The 21,732-nt window shown below is 42.2% G+C and overlaps 1 protein-coding gene, 1 long non-coding RNA gene and 1 pseudogene across 24 annotated transcripts in view; 2 read left to right on the top strand and 1 right to left on the bottom strand.

Moving 5' to 3' along the window:
* Positions 1-12,674, top strand: part of IWS1 (interacts with SUPT6H, CTD assembly factor 1) — a 29,302-nt gene extending 16,628 nt beyond the window's left edge. For 10 of the 22 annotated variants that reach the window (XM_023933331.2, XM_023933333.2, XM_023933332.2 and 7 more), the window contains 12 exons: positions 3,249-3,999; positions 4,524-4,719; positions 4,957-5,014; positions 5,300-5,400; positions 5,670-5,820; positions 7,264-7,346; positions 7,624-7,753; positions 8,454-8,571; positions 9,292-9,403; positions 9,590-9,646; positions 9,835-9,946; positions 12,244-12,674. In XM_023933331.2, coding sequence (XP_023789099.2) covers positions 3,282-3,999; positions 4,524-4,719; positions 4,957-5,014; positions 5,300-5,400; positions 5,670-5,820; positions 7,264-7,346; positions 7,624-7,753; positions 8,454-8,571; positions 9,292-9,403; positions 9,590-9,646; positions 9,835-9,946; positions 12,244-12,375 — 1,968 coding nt within the window. In that variant the 5' untranslated portion in view covers positions 3,249-3,281 and the 3' untranslated portion in view covers positions 12,376-12,674. Of the gene's footprint in view, positions 1-3,248; positions 4,000-4,523; positions 4,720-4,956; positions 5,015-5,299; positions 5,401-5,669; positions 5,821-7,263; positions 7,347-7,623; positions 7,754-8,453; positions 8,572-9,291; positions 9,404-9,589; positions 9,647-9,834; positions 9,947-10,506 lie in introns of all 22 variants that reach the window. The other 12 variants (XM_086844519.1, XM_086844518.1, XM_086844506.1 and 9 more) reach the window with 2 other exon arrangements.
* Positions 12,675-16,221: 3,547 nt separating this feature from the next.
* On the bottom strand, positions 16,222-17,608 carry LOC147651253 (uncharacterized; annotated as a pseudogene). Its single transcript, XR_015274655.1, has 2 exons — positions 17,449-17,608; positions 16,222-16,818 (listed from the first exon to the last, which is right to left on the bottom strand). The product of XR_015274655.1 is annotated as an uncharacterized LOC147651253 (transcript).
* Positions 17,609-18,316: 708 nt separating this feature from the next.
* On the top strand, positions 18,317-20,549 carry LOC147651252 (uncharacterized). The gene is made up of 2 exons (XR_015274658.1): positions 18,317-18,400; positions 20,407-20,549. It is a non-coding gene; the product is annotated as an uncharacterized LOC147651252 (long non-coding RNA).
* The last annotated feature ends 1,183 nt before the right edge of the window (positions 20,550-21,732 follow it).

Here is a 21,732-nt window from a genome sequence, read left to right as displayed (position 1 = left end):
ATGTAGAAGTGTAACACTGTAAATTTGATTTTGATATATTCCTTATTTTATACTGTACTAAAGCCTCATGTTATAGAACTTTTTCATTAAAAAAAAAAAATAAGGACATCTCAATTAAAATGTTTATAGATAAAGAGGAGGAAGAAAAGAAAGCAAAGGAATTAAGAGAAAAATGCAGTAGCAATTACCTGAGACCTACTCAGTTTTGAGGATGTCTGATCTTTCAGTCAAGCATTTGGAAAAGGAAAACTAAAAAACTCAAAAATTAAATCTTTCTTTTCTTTGAAAACAGTTTTTTAGAGATAAATTAATAAAAAGGGAAGGTGAAGACTATCAAACATATCCAGCAGCTTTTTGTCATTTATTGGGAAGTTGGTCACTTTTTATATCAATTATATTCCAGAACACGCAGATTGATTAATTGCATGCAGAAGCCTCTTGTGCTGCGGGCAGGTCCTTCCCTGTGCAGGGTGCCAGCTCTGCTGCAGAAGGTGCATTGTGATGCTGGTGGGGGGCTCTGGGCCAGTGCTGCACTCACTGACACAGACACTGACACAGTGGAGCTGTCTGGCTCAGCTTTCCACACTGGGCTAGAGGAGGTGCTGCCTCCAGGTGCCAGGGTGTGCAGGGACACCTGTGCTGCCGGGGGGGCTGCTGCTTCAGGTGGTCACACTGCAGCAGTTGAGCTGCTGTGACCACTGGGTGAGTCTTCCAGCTGTGGGTCTGCTCTCCTGCACCAAACATCTTCATTCTCAGGAGTGATTGTCTGTTTGCAGTAACAGATTAAAGGTTCAGGGTCTTGTAAAAATCTTCAGCAGTAATGCTTTGTAATTATAGTGTCTTCTCACCAAGCTTTTGCATAAGTTCTTTGTAATTTAGTGGTTAATTCTGAACCAGTTCATATATAACCTAGAGACACACTTCTGACCTTAGAAATACTAAGAATCATTACTGATTCTAGTTGCTTCTTATTTTTGTTTATTTGTTCACCAAATAATGTCTAAACCGGAAGCTGGGAAGATGCTGGTCCTGATATCTTAAAGAGGAGTATTTTTATTAATTTCCTTGGGTTTGTTTAGCAAAATCCTTTTATTACTGCTAATATAATTATCAGTACTATGCAGCATTCACCATCTGACATTAAGAGAAGACAGACAAACCCACAAAAATAAAATGGTAGAAAAACAAGGATTGTAATAAAATAATTTTTCTTACTATAGATACCAATTTGATTTTGGTGTTTCTCAACAACCTTACCTGTAACTGCAGTGGAATCTGCTTTCTGTTCTGTTTCCAGCTGCAGTTTTATTTCGTCTAAAGTAAAATGGCCAGGGAAGATCCATTTCATAGACCTGTGATTTGTTTATATGGAACATACTAGGCAGGAGAGGGGCAATCAAAATGATTTTTTGGTAAGGGGAAAAAAACAGTAATGAGCTGAGAGTAGCTGAGTGTACATCCTCTATTCTGTCACTTCCTAATAGTAATATTTAATGCTTTAAAATTCCAGATTCAGGTTTTAACAGAACAATGTTTCCTTTCTGTGAGGAGAAATGAGAATTACTGCCTACAAAAGATTCAAAAGATGCATCACTGAAACATAAATAAGCAACAGAGAGAAAACAACTCAGATTGCCACAGCAGCTATTTGTAGTTAGCATTAAGAAACATACAAAAAGTGAAGTAGAATTTGAAGTGCATGTTTTAAAATTGCATTGTCATGGGGTTTATCTTCATTGTTCAGTGACTTTGTTAGTCATTCGGCAGTAATTTAGAAGATCTTTATCAAGTGCTAGTCAAAGGAATAAGTATATAAAGTCCAAAGTCTTAAAAAGCAATGCTCTTTGCCACTTAGAATAATCATGGAGGAAGTAGTTTCTAAAAGCATTTCAAATTAATTTTATTTAAAACTCTTCCTGCATCATGCATTTTAAAGATGGATAGTAGTCTGTGTTGTAGGTACTGCACCTACTTTTTCTATGCCTCTGAATGTGGGAGTAGAATGACTACAGAAAATAAAAATATATAGTCTGTTTCCAAGGAAATTGAACTGCAGAAAAAAAAGATTTGGAAACTTCAGGACATACAGGTCTTAAAACATCTCCTAGGACAATAAATACTCAGTTTGCAAGTAGAAGAAGTTTTTAGCTGAGACAGAATGACTGAGGAAAGCCTTACTGAGGCTTTGAGTTGAGTATGGAAAAGAGAAGTTCCTTGTACAATGTTGTTTTCAGCTGAAAAGGGTATTATGGTGACAGTAGCTGTAAGAACTGAATTAATGGAATGAGTGTTCAAGAATCTAATTTCATATTTTCAGGTAAACGCAATTGAGATTTTTTTTCAAAGTAAAAATTAGATGATAGAAAGATAAAGATGATGCTGTCAGTAATTATACGTAGCAAGTTGGCTTGCGAGAGGTTCTTTTAAAAACAGAGCTGTGGCTCAGTATTTTTTGCTGTGTAGGAAAGTCAAAGAATTGTTTCAGTTCTAACGTTGTCAGGTGGGTGTGTGTTTGTGCATGAATTATATTGGGTGTCTAGATAAGCATGGGAGCTGTCAGCTTAGGGGAGAGAATTGTTGAATCTGTTCTTGCACATAGAAACACAAAACTTGTTTACAATAGTACCCTGAAATGACACTCAAAGGTAATAAAACCTTTATGTCTGACTAAAGCTTTATTCTTGTTTTTTGCTAGGCTTTTGGTCTTTAGTTGTTCTTAAATAGGCTTCCTGGACAAAGAAGGAGCAGGTGCTATCTTCATTTGAGCAGAATGCATGTGCTGTTTCAGTAAGATGTATTTCACACAAAAAACATCTTCTTGAGGTCTTCAGGAAAATAAAATGACAACTGCAAGATATTCTTTTCTTGTTTTGGTACTGGGAACTTCAGCTAAACCACTTTGAAGGCCTGACCTATTAAAATAAATACTAAGCCTTTACCCTTGAGCAACTGGACCCTTCTTAGACGTGCTTATTTAAGTGTTCTATGAATTCCGTTACAGTTTTCAAAATACCATGGAGCTGCAGGATGGACATACTTCCGTTGATCTCTTAATACTTTTTTTGATGTGAAGTATTTAATAGTCTTTTGGTGCAAATTGTCTAATTATTTCTACATAGAAATTATTTCAGTTCGCAGCATGTTGGGTAACCAAATTGGAGGAAGGACAAGCAAAAATTCAGAACATTTTTTTCTTTACTTTTTAAGGTGTTTTTGCTTAGTTGTCTGAGTTTATTTTTCTGTTTCAGAATGAACACAGTGGTGGAGAAGATGATGGGCAAATGGGAGAGCCTCATATGACAGACTCTGAAAATGAAGATATCCCAAGGCAAAAAGAAAGTGACTCAGATAATGAGGAGCCCCCAAATCACAATGTAAGTGATTCAGAAAATGAAGCAACTCATGGAGGGAAAGACAGTGATTCTGATACTGAGGATCATCCAAACCGACATTTAAGTGACTCTGAAAATGAAGAGGCTTTAAATCATCGAGCGAGTGACTCTGACAATGGAGACCCTCCAAGGGATCACAGCAGTGATTTTGAAAACGAGGAATCCCACAAACAGCCAGCCAGCGACTCCGAGAGCGAGGAGCTCCAGAAGCAGCCAGCCAGTGACTCTGAGAGTGAGGAACTCCAGAAGCAGCCAGCCAGTGACTCTGAGAGTGAGGAGCTTCAGAAGCAGCCAGCCAGTGATTCTGAAAGCGAGGAGCTTCAGAAGCAGCCAGCCAGCGACTCGGAGAGCGAGGATGTGTCCAGACACAAGCAGATAGAGTCTGAAGATAGCGATGGGGAGGACAGGAAAGAAAAGGTGCAGAATGACTCTCATCATTCAGATAATGAACATGTAAGGAAAGGATTTCAGGGCTCTGACAGTGAAGACGAAGCTCCTAAGAGACGTAAAATATCAGACAGTGATGAAGATGAGAAAGAGGAAGAAAAGACGGTGAAGAGGAAAACAGCCATCCTGTCTGATAGTGAGGATGACAGTGAGAAAACACGTAAGAAACTATACTGTGAAAGCGTGCTGTGGCAGGCAGTGGTGTGAAAGTTAAATCATTGCTTTTATGTGAATAAAGCTTCTAAGGAAAGAAACCATAAATCAGACTTGGTTTTGGAGCAGAACTGCATTTGTAGAGGCTGTTCTGACTGTTTTGCTGTGTGAATGTGTATCTAGTACTGAAGTGTAATAAGCAATCTGACAGAAGACTGTAGGGATCTAAGTGGCATCTGTTGACATGGTAGTTTGTTATTTTACTACTTTGTTGCTGTTTCTCTAGTAATTTTTTCCTGTGTGGTTTTTTTCATATACTGGGGGTGAGAGATTTGAAATTACAATTTTTTTGTGGATAGATGGTGGTGTATGGAAGCTCCAGTTGCTGATTGAATAAAACACTTCAGAATGGATATGCTTTCTAAGAAATGACAATAGTCTGGTGTAGAAAGACTAGTCAGAATAATTTGAAAGTAACAGTTGTCCCCTCTTGTTACTGGGACATGTAGTAATGCTCCTTTCTGCTGGCAGCTGCAAAAAAGGTACGAATCCTTTCCGATGTTGAAGAATCAGATAGTGACGCTGCTTCAGAGAAATCTGACAAAAGGAAGAAAAATGTTGTATCCGATAGTGAGGAGGAGGAAGAAGAAGAAGGAAAAGACAATGCTGGGAAGAAAAAAGGGAAAGATCTGTTTGGCAGTGACAGTGAATCTGGAAATGAACAAGAGTAAGTGCGAAAGAATATGAATTCTTTCGGGGTTGCAGACAGTGGGAGTGATGCTGAATGGAAAACAGATAAATCCCAACTAGAGAATGACTGTTCACCTTCATTGGTGGCATGAAGAGAAAGGTCAGTAGAAGGAGACAGAACAAAAGGGAGATCTTTACAAGTCATCAGAGATTTTGTAGAAAAGGTACATCTCATTGTAGTCCAAACAGATAAATGTTGCTGTTACTTTCACAGGAACCTGATTGCAGATATATTTGGAGAATCTGGTGATGAGGAAGAGGAAGAATTTACGGTAAGTGTTATTGTGGATGTCTCCTGTTGACTTGCTAGATCTGAAGATAATCTATATGTTACATCAGGTCAGTTTTGTATCTGCCAGACTCACTGAGGTAGCCTTTGGGTTGAATAACATTTACAGCTCATCTTTTGGGAGAGTTGTTGGTGTGACAGTAGTCACAGGGGGAATTAAAAAGACTGTTCATCTTTCTAGATCCTCTGAAGCTTTTTTAGTGTCGGGTACCTGAGTAGATGCTCAATCCTGATCCATTCACTGATCTGCACTATCTGTACTCAACAGGGTTTTAACCAAGAGGATTTGGAGGAGGAGAAAGGTGATGGAGACATGAAGGAGACAGCAGATGAATCAGACTCTGATGATAACATCAAAAGAGGGAAGCAGTAAGTCATTGTGTTAGCTATTCCTTTCTTAATGCCAGATTTTGGTGAAAGGGCATTATGGACACTGGATATTACAGGTGTGCACATGTTGAGTATTAAAAATGCAGGGTCTGAGGGTGTCTGGGAGCCATTGCTAGCCCTTTGCTAGTCCTGCATACTGAGGATAATTAATTATCTCACAGGGACCTTGAGAGACACTGTTTGTACACTACAAAAACACAAAACTATTTCCTACCAGGGACCATCAGCTAATCCTGTGGTTGTTTCAGCATGGACTTCATGTCAGATTTTGACATGATGCTGCAGCGGAAGAAGAGCATGAGTGGCAAGCGCAGGCGGAACCGTGATGGGGGAACTTTCATCAGTGACGCAGATGATGTGGTCAGTGCCATGATTGTGAAGATGAATGAAGCTGCTGAGGTGAGTTTTCCAGACTCCAAAGGCACCTTAAAATTCAGTTCCCTTCTATGGGAAGACCATGTGATTAATAAGATATAAAAATCTGGCTTGTATTCAGCAAGAGTAATCTGTACACAATGGAAAGCTTCTAATGTCTATATAACCATTTATATGTTAGTTTGCTCTTCTAAATGAAAATATTTATTCTGTTGAAATCTTGATAAAATACTCATTTTAAAAACTAAAATTAGTTCAATTGCTGAAATTCTATCAGTTGTGATTAACTTCTATAAAAAGGGATATATAGGTGCTCTATAAACTACCTAGAAGTATGTTAAATACTGAGAAATGGACTGTGCTTTAATTTCATTATAGTGTTACTGGCATGTGTCATACTTTGGTTCTTGTTCCTGTGAAGAGCCCTTTTCCAAACTGTTTGAATGACAGTGCTGTGGTAATGATGTCAGAGTAACAGATTCATGGGACCTTCTGTCTTGGCAGCCTGCCTTTTTCCTCAGAAAAAGGTTTAATATGTTACTGTGGAAGTTTTTTTTGGCTCTTGCCTTTTGTCAGGTGTCATCTGTTTTGTTGGAGCAGTAATCAAATTCCTAAACAGCACAGTGAAACACATTAAAACCAATTGAGGGATATACAGGACTTTAGAAAGAGGAGCTTTACAAATAGCAACGATAAAAAAACCTTCCTGAGAACAAGATCAGAAGGAAAATGAGTTCAGAAAGATGCGGAGAGTGAGAATGCAGTCTGGAAGTCAACTGAAACTTCTTGGGCTTGACAGGAAAGCCTTTCTCAAACAAGGAGATAGCCAGATGTTTTGAATGAACTGGCAAATTTTGAAATACAGGGGCAGGAAGAGGAAAACGATGCATTGGAAGATATCTCCTCCCTTGCAATAAAAGAAACATTGCACAGAAAGAGCCTTCAGTGGATTAGGACGAGTAGAAAGGAGTTGCCATAGCTGGACAGAAGTCTGTGGATTGCAATGGGTGCTTTTGATATGGGAGACAAGGACTGAACAGTGACAGTCAGGCCTTGGATGAGAGTAATTTTGAAATGACAGAGTTGAAAATTCATGTTCTCCCCATTTTTCTGCTTAGCAGCTTTGTATTTCAGGTGAGGCTTTACAAATGAAGTGTTATCTATGCACAGTATAGAGGACCTTCTGTTACTGTAGTCAATCTAAGTTATGAACTGGAAAAAAAGTGTAAATTTAGGAGCACTCCACTAATGTGACGCTTTTGCGGGAAATACTGACTAAAGTGATTCCCCTTTTCTCAGAGAAACTGTTGCATAATTGTTTGTGAGCTTTGGAGCAGAAGATAAAGTTAGTGTAATCCCACCAAAGTTGCACTTTTCATTTTATAGACTTTCTTGTAAGTGTTTCAAAGAATGGGAGTTGCTCATTTCTTTCTTTGATTAACTCTTGCTGATTCTTCAACTCTACAGGAGGATCGTCAGCTGAATACACAAAAGAAACCAGCACTAAAGAAATTAACTTTGTTACCAACTGTAGTTATGCATCTTAAAAAGTGAGTTGTCATTCTTCCAGTTAACTGTAACCTTGGGAAATAGTCAGAATTCATAAGATTTCATGGAGTTAGTCGTCTGTACTGAATATGCAGTAAAATACTTTTTATTCCAAGTAAATGCTGAAGCTAGGTGACCTCAAAAACCTAAAATTATATGTAATTTTCTCTCTTAATTTAACGTAAAACAAACTCAAATGTGCTATTTTCCTGAAGGAACATCACATCTTAAGATTTTGCTGTATTTCATGACTTTTGGGCTTCTCTTTAAACCATTTAGGCAGGACCTCAAAGAAACTTTCATCGATAGTGGTGTTATGTCTGCCATCAAAGAGTGGCTTTCTCCTCTTCCTGACCGAAGTCTGCCAGCACTAAAGATAAGAGAGGAGCTTCTGAAGATCCTGCAAGAGGTTTGGAACTGATTTTTAACCACATTTGATCTGGGGCTTCTCCACAGTTTTACAGTCATATGTTTTAGTGAAATGTGAGGTGATAAATGAACTTCAGCTGCTACCAATGGGCTGTGCAGTGAAACACAAGGAAGTAACCTGCACAACAGATCTGATCTGCCTGTGTAAAAGAATTTAGATTATTCTTAAACAGGCTCTGCCTGCCTGTTTTAGGTTTATATCCAAATTTAAGTGATGAGTTACTTACTGTGGATCCCTGAATTTTCTTCCCTTGTGGTCCCTTCTCTTTTCTGTTCTGTTAGAGTGTGCAGTGCAAAGGAAGGCCCCTCACATTCAGTGTAGGCTTTCAGTGTCTGTGGCTAAAGTGATTGCTTGAGCGTCTGCCATGTAAGTTTTTATCTTTCAAGAATGAATGATTTGAAGGCAGTAGCATGGTTTTGGGGTAATAAAAAATGCTAAAGAGCATTGGAGCAAAAAGTTCTAGTAAGGTACCTAATTTTGTGTATAAACCCAAGAATGTTATGGCAAATTTCTAGATTTAGGTGTTTGATACCTTAAACAATTCCTAGTGGGACAATGAAAACGTTAATTTTTCCAAGCTGATTTAAGTGACGAGTGAGTTTTGATCTTTTTGCAAATTTCAGTGACACCATTAATGTTCAGACATAATTTATTGCTGTTTTCTGATTTTTCTCTTCAGCTGCCCAGTGTGAGCCAAGAGACCCTGAAGCACAGCGGCATTGGACGGGCTGTGATGTACCTGTACAAACACCCCAAGGAGTCGAGACCGAACAAGGACATGGCTGGGAAGCTGATCAGTATGTACACCTGTCTGTGCCTTGTCTGAGATTCCACTGATGATAAATGGAGCTTCTGCATCAGTTTCTGATGCACTACTGGTGTCTGTAGAATAGATTCTGCAATGTAGGAACCTCACTGATCTGTTTCATAACTTTATAGAGCTCTTAACAAGCTCAACACTGTTACATTAACTTCTGCAATGCACCTGTTTCATTGTCTTAAACCACAGGATGGCATTTGTTTTGCCGCAGTTCTCTCTTGGCTCATTGTCCACATCTTGTGTATATGCTGCAAAGACAGGAAGGTGCTGACAGAGGTTTGTTTATTTCATGGACTTCAGAGAGAACTTGGCTGACTGAATGTTTACTGCTCAACCAGCTGAACTCCGTGTGGAGTGCATTCCATCCAGAATGGCTGCAGACTGAGGATAAACTTAAGTTCTTTAGGAACTTTTCTGCATATTTCTAAAATAGCATTCCTGGGTTGTGCAGGAGCTCCTGGCACTGAGAGCTTGGAGATGTTCTAAAAGAGCAGGCAACAAAGAGACTTTGGGGATGAAAGCTCTTGCTATCTGTTCACAAGGCTGTTTTTCCATTAAATACTAAGGGCTCAAAAATCATTTGGTTGAAAGGAAACGTAAATACTTGCCACAAACTTTCAAAAGCTGTACTTGATCACCAGAGTGATTTGAGAGAAACAAAGGCCTGGTCATCGTTAACTAATCATGTTTTTAATAGATGAATGGTCTCGACCCATCTTCGGCCTCACCTCAAACTACAAAGGCATGACCAGAGAAGAGAGGGAGCAAAGAGATTTGGAGCAGATGCCTCATCGAAGGAAAATGAGCAGGTAGGAGTAGCAGGCAGAAACATTAAATCTGTCTAAGACTCCATCATGAGAAACCAAGTGGTGTGTGAATACTAAAGGAAATAAAAGGGTAATAAGTTATGGTCTCTTTGCTTTTAACATACTTGATGGTCTTTTAAATTTTTTTCCCTGTGTATAAATGCTTGTAAATATTTATTTTTCTTGCAGCTCTGGTGGTCAGACTCCCCGCAGGGACCTGGAGAAAGTGTTAACAGGAGAAGAAAAGTAGGTTGGATTTTTTATTGGTTTTATTTTATTTTTTGTGAAGTATATTAGTGGCACTACCACTGTGGAACTTGTGTAGGGGTTTTAGAGGCAGTTGTATGCAGTGTGTTTCAGAGGAGAGTACACTGGGTGCTTTTACTTCTTTCTGGATAAGATTTGTCCGTAAGTCACATCCTTTTTTTCCATAGGGCTCTCAGGCCCGGAGACCCTGGGTTCTGTGCCCGTGCGAGGGTGCCAATGCCCTCCAACAAAGACTACGTGGTCAGGCCCAAGTGGAACGTGGAGATGGAGTCCTCCAGGGTAAGCACTGGCAATGTCCTGGCGACTGTTCCCGAGCCTGGGATTCTGTCACCATATCACCATGGTTACTGCACAGGAGGGTAGTTCTTTTAAGGGGCTCTTGTAGTGAGTGTGAACAGTAAACTCTCCAGTAAGTAGGTGCTCTAAGCTCATCATATGTTTTCACAGGAAAACATCTCTGACCAAAAAAGAGATTTTGAGTTAACTTTTCTAGAATTTTTCTCTCAGGTGAGAATCTGATTACAGGCCTCTTGCTCTAAAGCATATTGAGCTAAGGGTGCAGTTCAGTACCTGTGTCACTGCACTGATGCTTTTATACTTCTCCCAGCTTTTGTATCATGTTCTGATAATATTCCAGTTTGGGAAACCTTTGAGGTTTTGGTAAACATGAACAGCTTCAGTGGAGGCCTTTGTGTTGCTTTGTCTTCATCCATCTGCTCATATAGTTTCATTTAAAAGGGGTATATGTGGTAGAATATGTGTAAGTGGAAGAAGTAACAATTGCTGTGCTGTCTGCTGTTCTTTCTCCTTCTGTCCATTAATTGAGATGTTGTTTCTAGCCCGGGACTATTAAGAGAGGTATTAGTCGCTTGGAAAAGCACAAGAGACGGTTTGCTGAACAGAAACGACTCAGCAAAGTGCATCGGGCCATCAAGTTCAGCATTGAAGGCAACAGGATGCCCCTGTAGCCATACCACTGCCTTCCCAAGTTGGAGAGGTATCCCTTGAGGGAGGTGTGAACAGTGCATGTGCTCCAGCTGTTGGCAGTTTTGCACATGCAGGACAGGAGTGTGTACACCCTAACTTCAACCTGGAAAACTCTCCTTGAATTCTCTCGTGTCTGTACTGTGACCTACAAGGGAACTTGTACAGGAGAAAACAGGCTCTAGCACATAACATCTGCCATGGCTCCTGCCTGCACAGCTTCAGGGTACCAAATGACAGGAATTCAGTGAAAATACCTGTGCTCAAAACCAGCTTTGCACCACCTGTGGTTTTGAATGCTGTTTTGACACAATTAGGTTTTCCAGATTCACCTGAAGCGACACATGGGAATTCTTAGCCCTTGGTACAGGACCTCGTGTCACTGCATGCTGGCGTCTGTGGCTGACCTCTGACTGGGGCACAGTGAGGTGTTTTTCACACCTGCTCATTCAAGGAAGTAGAATGATGTGAGACAATAGGGATGGTTGATGGGAGCTACAGAATAAGACCAGGGGGAGAAGAATCCTCTGCTCTGAGTGTGGGCTGGGAGAACCAACATCAATGTGGGAATTGTTTTGACAATTCCTGGTCTGAATTTCAGTGCTGTGAGCAGTGCTGCCACAAACTAACAGTGACAGGAAGAGGTGAGCACAAGTCATAGATAACTGTTGAGTTCATATTAAGCTTCATATTTATTTGTTTTTAAAAAGATATTTTCTTAAACATCACTGTGAAATTTTAGCTGTAATTTCAATGAATAGTGAACAGATTTATGAATAAAGCTTATTTGAAATCAGCATGTCAGGAGCACCTTCCTTAGCCATGGGAACAAGTTTCTAATGGATGTGTTTTTCAGATACTAAGTAGCATGTGTTCAATATCACTGTTTCTCCCAAACTTAAAGGTGTCATGTTTCCATCACTTACTGTTTCTGTTGTCTAGTTAAGGAAAATTGCCTTTTAGGAAGCACTGGCTATGGCTTGGAAGGTCCTTGCTGTTTGTCTTCAGTGGTGTTTCAGCACACCATCACTGTATTAATCTGTGCAGAATAACTGTTGCGCCACCTGGTTTTCATTTGCAGTTCAAATACAGAGATGAAATGCAATAACTTGCACTAGCTTGTGTGGTCAGCTTAGACATTTCTTTTTGCTACGCCCTACACTGCCTTTGTTCAGTAATCCCTTGCTTTCTAAATACTAATCCCTGGCATTTAAAATAAATGGCAGCACGGAATTGATGTGTCAGCCTTAGTCACAGTGTATCTGTGTCTAACTCTCCTGCAGGAAATCCAGAGTGGTGACACTGGTGCACTGTGGTTCTGACATAGCTCCAGCCAATAGATATAAAACTTCCAAAGGGTATCCAGCTATACAGTGAGTGCCCCTGCACTGTGATGGCTGTGAGTGCCACTGCCTCCAGCTGGGTCCTGGGGGGGAAGCATTTTCCCCTTGTGGGAAGAGAACAGACAGGCCAGCTGGGCCCAGTGGCTCCCCCAGCTCCTTGCCCAGATGCAGCCTCGCATGTGCCGCTTGCCTTGGACCTCTGGGGCGTCTGCTTTTTTTCAGTAGTAATTATTAGTTTTATTTTTTAAGTTCCAGGGGACCTCTAAGAAAGGGGTGAGTCGACTGGACAAACAGATGCGGAAATTCACAGATATCAGGAAAAAAAGCAGATCGGCCCATGCAGTGAAAATCAGCATTGAGGGCAATAAGATGCCATTGTGACCCTTCACAGAATGCCCCATGAGCTCTGCTGTAAGACAATACACCCACAGACTCTTTGGAGACCTTTAAATTTTTTAACTTGTTTGGGGTGGGTTTGGTTTTTTAGTTTGTTTTTTAAGTGAATCCTTGAATTGTTGATTCAGGTTCTGGTAGAAGATGTCGTCTGAGGACTGTGAATATGGGGACTCCTTTCTCCTGATTGTATTTAAACTGGCCCTGTCATTTCGTTTGTACAGATCATGTATTTGTTGTATTGCAACACTTTAAAAAATAAAACATCTTCTGGGGTTTTTTTGGGAGGGGACTGCCTGTTCATTGTTCAGATGAAGGTATGCACAGACCACCGGGGATGTGGAAAAACTGAGGGGATAATTTTTTGTTCAACTTTGCTCATTTTCTCTTTAGTCATTGCTTTATTAATTAGTTGTTATGTCTTTGGAGATCTGCATCTATTGCTTTTGATTTAGAAGTATTGATCATCTTCCATGCAAAGGATTTTCTGTTCATGAAGACTAACGTGAAGTTCAGGAGAAAGCTAGCAGATTGACCATTAAAAATTCCAGCAGCTTCTAGCTAAAATGTCACTGTACCTTACCAGTGACTTTGTAAAAGTCTGTTTTACTAGTGGGAAGGAGAACGTTCTTGTGTTAGGGGGGATAATGCTGTTTCTTTGTTCCTGCTGCTACAGACTGACAACAGAATAACATCTGGTACTCTGTGGCTTCTTTGTCTTTACCTCTGAAAATGCCTCTCTGCTGAGCTTGCCTCCAAGAAGAGGACTAACTCTTCTTGCACAGGTAATTGGCAGTTGGCATTTTTTCATTAAGAAAGTCACCTTTGTGCTGGAGGAGCAGAGCCTCTAATTCTGGGAATCCTGGTGTTGGCTGAGTTACTGCTGGCACCAGTCATGGAGAGACTGCAAGTGTGTGTAGAGGTCACATGTTAAATTTGTCCCTCTGACTGGAGGGAATGTGGGGCACCAGCTTGAATCAAGGAGGGCACCTGTGCTGGCTAGGGGACTACAGACCTGCTCCTGCTTTTTCCAGGTATGTGTACAATGCAATAACCACTTCAGGTGTGTGTCTTTAGTATGCTGAGCCCTTCAGGGTTTATGGTGTTGGGGTTTTTTTAGGTTTAATTAATTTCTTGAAAGCAAAGACATTCTTTACTGCCATAGTGGCAGATGAAACTGTGAAAAAAAGTGAACTGTGTAGAGCTGTTCAGAGCCAGAGGCTGTTTGGGCTGGAAGGTTCAGGAATTAGAATGAATTCTTTCATCCCCCCGCATTTTTTGTAGTTCTAGTGCTACAGTCTGGTCATACTGTTTATGGGGGTTGCTGGGGGTTATTTCTACATCCTGAGAGGTGTTTCTCTGAAGTACTGAACCTGGTGATCTTGTGCAAGGCCTAATAAAATTCTTCCAGTCAAAATTATTCATAATAGCTCAGCACTACTTGTCTGAGGAAAACAAAGACTCAGTTGTGGAACAGTAAGAATGGACTTCCACAAGTGCTGGGGGTTTGTAACTATAACTTCATAGTCAATTGTAAGAAAGGGTCACAAAATCAAAACTTAGTTTGACATGAAGCACAAAGATCAACTCTTAGATTTCTACCACAAAACCCTTTTATCCTGCAGCTAGGTCAGTTCCTCCTGCTCGGTTTATGTACAATTCCTTGGACCTTGGTTTTTGTATTGGAAAACTTCTGTGAATGTAATCTATTATACAGATTTACAGATCTGTAACTGATCTGTACTCGAGGTTGTACTTGGTGCCAAACTTAAGAGCTCCCTCACAGTGTTCAGCATTGTCTCCTGACAACCACCCTTACACAGCTGCACTTCCTTCTATGAGCACTGAATTCACATAGGGCTGTGGGCCTGTATGTTGTAACACAGGTAGGCTTGAGACATGGAAAGTTTCTCTAAAACAAAAAAATCTTCCTGATTCACATTAAGAAGAGTTATCTCCGCTGTTACTTGCAGATAGTTCTTTATTATATACAAGTATTTTACTCAGCAGTACTTAAATGAGCAATTTATGCATTTCAAAATGTCTTTGAGGGTAACTTGATTTTACAGCATTATTAATGGGAGCAGGCATAGTGTCACGGATTGAAACACTGTAAGAATTGAATTGATCATGGTTTTAGCAGTGATACTAAGTCAGTGAAAAAGTTTTATGAATCTGCAACACTTTCAACCAGCACTTTGATCCAGGGGATGCAGTTGGATACTGTGGTATGCATTGTATTGGATGGATACTCTTGTGTATATACCATTATTTCCCTTGCTCAGCACTGCCCTTGCCCCAGCTGACAATGGCCAGGAGGAACAAAGTATTACGGTTGGACACAGTGGAAGATCCCCCCTGCAGGCACAGAACAAGCTGTCGGTGAGCTGCCTGTCCATGATGTGCTGGCAGCACTCCAGGCCCACCCTGGGCTGCCACACCTTCATGAGGAAGCACAGGACGGAGCCCCTCTTGTGTGTGGCTCCCCAGCCACTGACCATCCCCATTCCCCTCTGGGGAGAGCGGTGCAGCCAGGTTAGGGCTGGGCAGGGACGGGGATGTCACGTACACGTTCAGCAGCGCTGCTCAAGTAGAGCAAGGCAATGTCACCATTGTAGTGGTTGGAATTGTGATGGGGGTGTGTCCAGCTCCGTTCCACAGCGATCTCCTGTTCCTTTAGTTGTCTCTGGTACTTGTGTAGTCTCGTGCAGTCAGGACAAGTTAAAATGTTAAGCAAACTGAACAACCTTGGTGATACTGTCACAGGGAACAGGAACAATAGTGGGTTATAATGCTTTGATCTTTTGTTCCAAGGCAACACAGCCCAAGGCAAATCCTGCTTGTGACAATGACTTTTGATGCTGTAGGCTGTGATCCTGCAGTCTGAACTCTCCAGCTGCCCTTTAGAGGCAAGCCAGAGCTGGAGCCTGTATGCTGACACACCAACAGAGATTATTTATTTCCCATAAATATTTTCAATCATGTTTAGTAAGCACTGTTGTGTCTAAACTTCCATGCAAGTTTATCTTTTCCCCTCAGGAACCTGACATCGGCATTAAGCTGAAGCTGGGTCTAAGGCTGGAGAATTGTTTCCTGTCAGGTGTCCAGTATGCTGTTTGCTCCTCCTACACCTTCCTCTCCTGGAGGGCTCAAGCACAGAATTGTGTTTGCTGCAGGATTCCTACTACAAAGGATGCAGTTCCTGTGGCTGTGCTCTGAGGCAGTTACAGGCTTAGTGGAAGAGGCAGCACAGGAGGAAATTAATCTTAAGGCTAATTGAAACCCAAAAGGGTACTGAGCACAGACTGGCCCGTGGAGGAACTCTTCATCCTGAAGTGTCCCTGAGCTGTGCTCAGTCTCTGTACAGGGAGTTTGCCAAAATGGGCGTGTGCTTTATGCTTTATCTCAATGAAAACAAAAGGTACCAGCTGGAGCCCCTCAGCATGGTGCCAAGGCCATGCTCCCTAAATGCCAGAGAGGCTGGGCTTGTCTCAGCCCTGCCTTGTGTCACACAAAGCGCATTTGCAGTCAGAGGTGCCCCGTGCTCACCCAGTGTGCTGTGCAGGGGGCTGACGAGGTTGTGGCAGTGTGCAACAAAAAACCCTGCAGAAGACTGAGAAATAAGTGTGGTGCCATTGCTCTTGACCTGAAAAAATAACTTTAATAATGGCTTGATTAACTCTGCTCCTCATGATGGACCCAGTGATGAAAAAGTAAAAAAGCATTTAGGTGTGGTGTTCATGGTGAAACTGGAAGTCAAGTACTGCCTGCAAGGGGCAATGACACGGTGTTCCTTCCATTACCCTGGAGTCATACTGCTCTTAAGTAGAGCTGATGTTTGTCTGGGTGGGGTGAGATGTGTCCAAAACATCTTCCCAGTCACTGTCCTGATACTGCCCCTCATTCCCATGTTGCACAGCCCCCGTTCCATTCCGGCCAGAGCCCTCCCCTCATTTGGCTTTGCCCTGTTGCATTTCCCACTGTTCTTCCTGCCTGGCTGCAGGTGCTGTGGTCTTGTTCTGCCCTGCAGGACCTTGGGTTGGTTGGCTCCGCTGGGCCTGCCAGGCCTGGCAGTCTCCTCCACTGCCTCATGGTGCTCAGGGACATCCATCTTGCACCTCAGCACTGTCCCACAGTGGCTTCTAGGTCACAGAGCCCACCAGTGTCTTGTTCCAGCTGAAAATATCTGCCATCCTCCTGTGTCCAGCATCACCCTTTGTACACACGCTCTGTCCAAAAGCATTTTTAAAGTCTTCTTTCCTCCAACATTGCCATGTTCCAGCTCTGTCTGCCTAACAGTGGCCCCTGTGTTCCCATTCCACTTGGAGACAACATCCCCATGCTCCCACTGGCCCCTGTGGAGCCATTTCAGTCCTAGCTGCTGTTCCTCCAAAGCCCACCTGGCTTTGATCAGGCCACAGAAAAACAGTGCTGGAGGGAGGAATGACAGAAACAAAACTTGAACTTAGGATATGTGGTGGTGTGTTGAAAACTCAGTGCTTTTCCTGTCCAAGGATGGAACTCAACCTTCCAGTAAGAGCCCAGGAACAACTCTGACACTGTGATGTTCAATAGCAACCACCCAACTGAGGTGTGCAGAGCTGATTGCCCAGAAACAGGCCCATAGCTGTGCCTTCTCTGAGTCACTGGCATCAGCCAGGAGCAGCCTGCCCAGGGCCCTCTTCAGGACAGAATGCAAGCCCAGTGCTCCCTTCCTGCTTGCCTTAACCAGTTTTAAAGCCCTTGTCCTGTCCCCTTGCTTCCCACTGGCACTTGAGCATCACGACTCCTTTCAGCCTGCTTGGATGCAGCAGGAACAGATCCAGAACTAATTGTCCTGCTGCTCTGTGACCCACTATGTGCTCACAGGGACATTGGATTACAGGCACCCAATAAGAGAAACCTTAACATTTAAAAGAGATTATTAAATAAGGCCGATCTTCTCACACACTAACTGCAAGCTGCTGTAGCTGCAGCGTCTACAGCTCTTCTGCTATTACTTGTAATACTGCCTGCCAACGTGCCCTTGGCCTGAGGTAACTCGAGCCTCCTCTGCTTTACCTGCCTGCACACATCTTTTCCCATCCTCATGCAGGGCGTAGTCCCTGACGCCGGAACACACCACGTGGAAGGTGCTGTCGCCGTCCCTGCAGTGCTGGCAGCAGCCGCTGTTCGCGTAGCAGCACTCCAACCTTTCTGCCAGGAAAACACCGGCACTGCACAGTCACAGCTGCACACGGGCCCCGGGCAGCTCCCAGAGCTACCACAGCATCAAGGAAAGTAAGAAAACATCTGCTGGAATCTCACAGGGAAACAGAAGGAACCACTTCTTACAGTTTCAGAAACTCAGGCTGAGTTGCAGCAAACCAGATTTATATTTGGTGTTCTGTTTCGACTGTTCTCCTCCTATTTGCTAACTTTGTCCTGAGGCCACAGCTGGGCTCAAGGCCTTTCTGCCTGTGGAGCAGGGGCAAGTAAAGGCCTAGAAGAGCAAACATTTCTAAATACATCTGGTTTTGATCCATCTGCACACCTTGTCTTTTATATCAAGGCAGGTTTAAAGCACAGGGCATTTTATGGCAAATTCTCTGGGAAACTGAGATTTTTATTCATTGTTACATTAAAAATATTCATGTTTAATTGCTTCACTGTACAGAGAAAAAGTTGACACTTGGAGGAAAAAAAATTACTTATGATTCATAGTTTCCACATTAGTTTGGCTTTTGCTGTTATTTCATGCCTCAGTTTGCAAACTGAATACAGACTTTCAGAGGATCAAAAATCTGACAAGAGAAGGCAGTTTTTCTCCTTCCTTTCCTATTATTAATATATTATAAATATAATAATTTTTTTTCTTACAGTAAGCTCTGTCTCATTTGTTTGATGACTGACTAAAAGAGAAGAGCCTCACCATGACTGATTTCTAGTGCAGACATCTATGGCAGGAGTTACTAGAGTTGCTGTCCCTCTAAAGTGATAGAAGGGGTAATTCCCTGTCATCCCTTGAAAGCAGGTGGGAGATGACCACATGCCATCCTTCCTTTGCAATGTGTTAATGTGTCTGTTCCTGTACTCACCTCTTTCACAGCTGTGTCCTCCAAACTCGGTAGGCAGATGCAAAAGTAACTGTAGTCCCTTACTCTGCACACTCCACCATTGTTACAGGTACTTGTACTGCATGGATTTAAATCCACGGAGAAGGAACAAGGTATAGTGTAACTCCAGGAATTAAGAGAAATCTGGCTCTAAATTGCTATGTAATTCTTTGTACCCAAGAGGGGCACAAGATACACATTTCCTGAAATTTCCTTTTTTACCTACCTTTGTAATCAAACCAAAAATCCATCTGCAGGAAGAAATCACAAATGAAGAGAACAGTCATAAATGGTCATATCTATTACTGAAAATATAAATTTAAAAACTCCTTTTTTAGAGTCCATGTAAACTGACATTTTGATTAGAACCATGAATTCACTCTCAGAGCAGATCTCCTGGTCAGCACCATGCCACTTGCTTTTGTTTGCACCGTGGACCAGCCCTGTAGTGCACAAACTGGCCTGTCCTGGCACCAAAAATAAACCAAAAGCTCAGATTCACAAACACTTCAGCCAGTTTCCTGGCCCAAGAGTTTCAAATGGCACCATCACCACCTGCCCCTCTTCCAAACATGTCAATGCAAGGCCTCAGCAGCAGCTGACAGATCCTGCTGTCCAGTAACAGAGAAAATGTCTTTCATGTATATCAGTGAAATTTCCCTTCACCACCCCTTGTGTTCTGGGGTCACCTCAGAGGATTCATCTGCTCCAAGTAGGTGTCCCACACAGAGGAGATGCCTGTGCTGAGCCTTCCAGTGTGTAGATACATTGCCAGCTCTGATCTTCCTCCTCTGCAAGGACAGCCACAATGATCCCTGAGACCCTGTACACTCCTGTTCCTGTTCTACAGCTCTCTGAAGCCTTTTCCAAACCTTGTGTAACACAAGGTCCAAGAATACATGCTGAGAGTGCCTCATTTTATCTTTCCAAATTGGAAGTGTTTGCCATGCAAAAATTATAATGGTTTTTGGATTCAATATGACAAGGAGAATATTTTTCAACGGGAAAATGGGCTAAGTAGAAAGCTAAGAAAGGCTGTTTTCTCTTGGATATATATGAATAGTTTTTTTTTTCTTGTACATTTCAGGAAGTGTTCCTTCAACTCACAGAACTTTGTGTGCAGAACAGGAATGTAGTTTCAGTTTAAATGCTGAAATTGGCACAGTAGTACAAGTTAAAAAAGTAACTCAGAAGTAGTACCTGAATATGAAAACAGGCAGCTGCTCTTGATGTAGCACATCAGCAGGAGAAATAGTGAGGAGCTGCTCTCCATGTCAGTGAGCATTCAGAACACTCTAACTTCCTTCAGAGGGAAAAGAAGAATCAACTTAGTATGTTGTCAAAAAAACAGCTGGCAACAAAGATTAAGTAAAAGCAAGAGGACAAGAGCAGGGACAAAGAAATCAGAACCTCCCCAGTTCTGACCTGTGTCCCTTGTTTCTCCAAGCCACCCCAGCAGGAATCCCCACAGGCAGAGGCTGGGCCAGCCCAGGCTGAGGTGCAGGCTCTGAGCCACAGCCCCTAAGGAAAAGCCATAGGGAGCACGGGAGTGCAGGGGCCAGACTCCAGAGGAGCAGGCGCCGCTCCCAGCCACAGCCCAGTCCCTGCTGTGCCAGCTCTCGCGCCAAGGGCAGATGCACAATGAGCTCCTGCAGTCCCAGCAGCCACTGTGCAATTCCTGATGGGCTGAGCAAGTATCATCCACACCAACCCCAGCCAGGCACCAACCATCACATACCTGGACAGGTACAAGACAGAAGTTTGGATTTCTTGGCATTACCTTCTTATGCTGATTTACCAGGATTTGACAGCACCTAACCCTCCACTGTCTGCAGCATGTTTTCAGATACACAGGATCCAGAGTGAGTTCATCTTACAAAGAACCATGCTCATTATTATACTCGGGTTTTTCCTTATCTTTTAGAGGAAGACAGGAAAGAGATTTGGATGTATACCAGGAACAGCCATGAGGTCAAGAGGTTGATCATTAACCCATCACAAATATTGACAGAGAAGAGACAACCTGAATTCTATGAAACACATTAAAAACCCAAAATCAGAAGAAAATTGCATGTGTGTTTCCACACATACACATAGGTACATTAAAAAGAGAATCAAAAGGTCTTAAAAAAATATCCTTCAGTAATAAAAGCCACCTTTTGCAACAGATTTATGCAGGAAAATATGGAAATTTTGAGAGCAGATTTCTGACACTCCATCACCTTCCAGCAGGTAAGACCAACAGATCTGGAAAACACACAAGCTGCTCTGTAAACCTCTGAAATATGCAGAGCTGGGAGTGTGCAGGAAGATTCACAGCAGTCACCTGCAGGCAGGCAAATACTGCCCTGTCACAGTCACAGCCTCTCTGACATGACAATTTCTGCTGTTACTCAGACCTCTGTTTTACTGGCTTTGAACAAAATTGTATTTTTCCCTGCAAGACAGCATTACAGGTCCCCTCTTCCCAGTGCAGCCTGAAGGCTGCTGTTCAAAGCATTACTCTTTTAACATTCATCCACCCCTAAATCCTGTCCCAAGGCAAAAAGCGGAGGAGAGGAGAGGGACAGAGCCAGCAAGTGACACAGAAGCTGTTGGTTTGACTGCTACTTCTTCAGTGCATGACTCAAAATCCTCACTTGGATAATAAGCACAGAGGCAGCTTCTGAGGGAACAAATTTAAGAGTTATTAAGCCTCCTCACTGATATAATATTAAATTTCTTCCAAACTAGTAAAATTTCATTGCACCTGGGGGGTTTTTGTTTAACAGTCTCATCACAAGAGCAGACTGAAGTTCTTCACTGATCCAAACATGCATCCAAGCCCATCAAGATGTTGGAAACATCACTAGAGCAGAGATATTTTCCCTTCTTCCAGAACAGAAGTGTTTGTCTGCTTATTAATTAGAAGAGAATTATAGACTTCATGATAAACAGAGCCTGCCAAATCTTGGAATTGAAGTTGGTTGGGGTTTTTTTCCTTTTCTTTCAGTGTTTTTGTTGTTGTTTTTGTGTTTTATTTTGGTGTTTGTTTGTTTGTTGTTTTTGTTGAGTTTTTTGGTGGTGGTGGTGGTGGTTTTTTTGTAAATAACATGAAAGACAAGTTCCCATTCTCTTTTAAGGAAGTTTGGGAAAGTAAAATTAGGCATCAAGTGTACAAAGAACAGAAAATACAGATAAGTTCCAGTCACCTGCTGAATCAACAATCCATGAACACTGGAGTAAGGTGTGAAGAACTGGAGGTAGTAAA

The sequence above is a fragment of the Cyanistes caeruleus genome, chromosome 10 (assembly GCF_971803275.1).
Source record: "Cyanistes caeruleus chromosome 10, bCyaCae1.hap1.1, whole genome shotgun sequence".
Taxonomy (NCBI): domain Eukaryota; kingdom Metazoa; phylum Chordata; class Aves; order Passeriformes; family Paridae; genus Cyanistes; species Cyanistes caeruleus.
The sequence above is the reverse complement of the archived record's forward strand: the minus strand, read 5'-3'. Positions and strand labels throughout refer to the sequence as shown.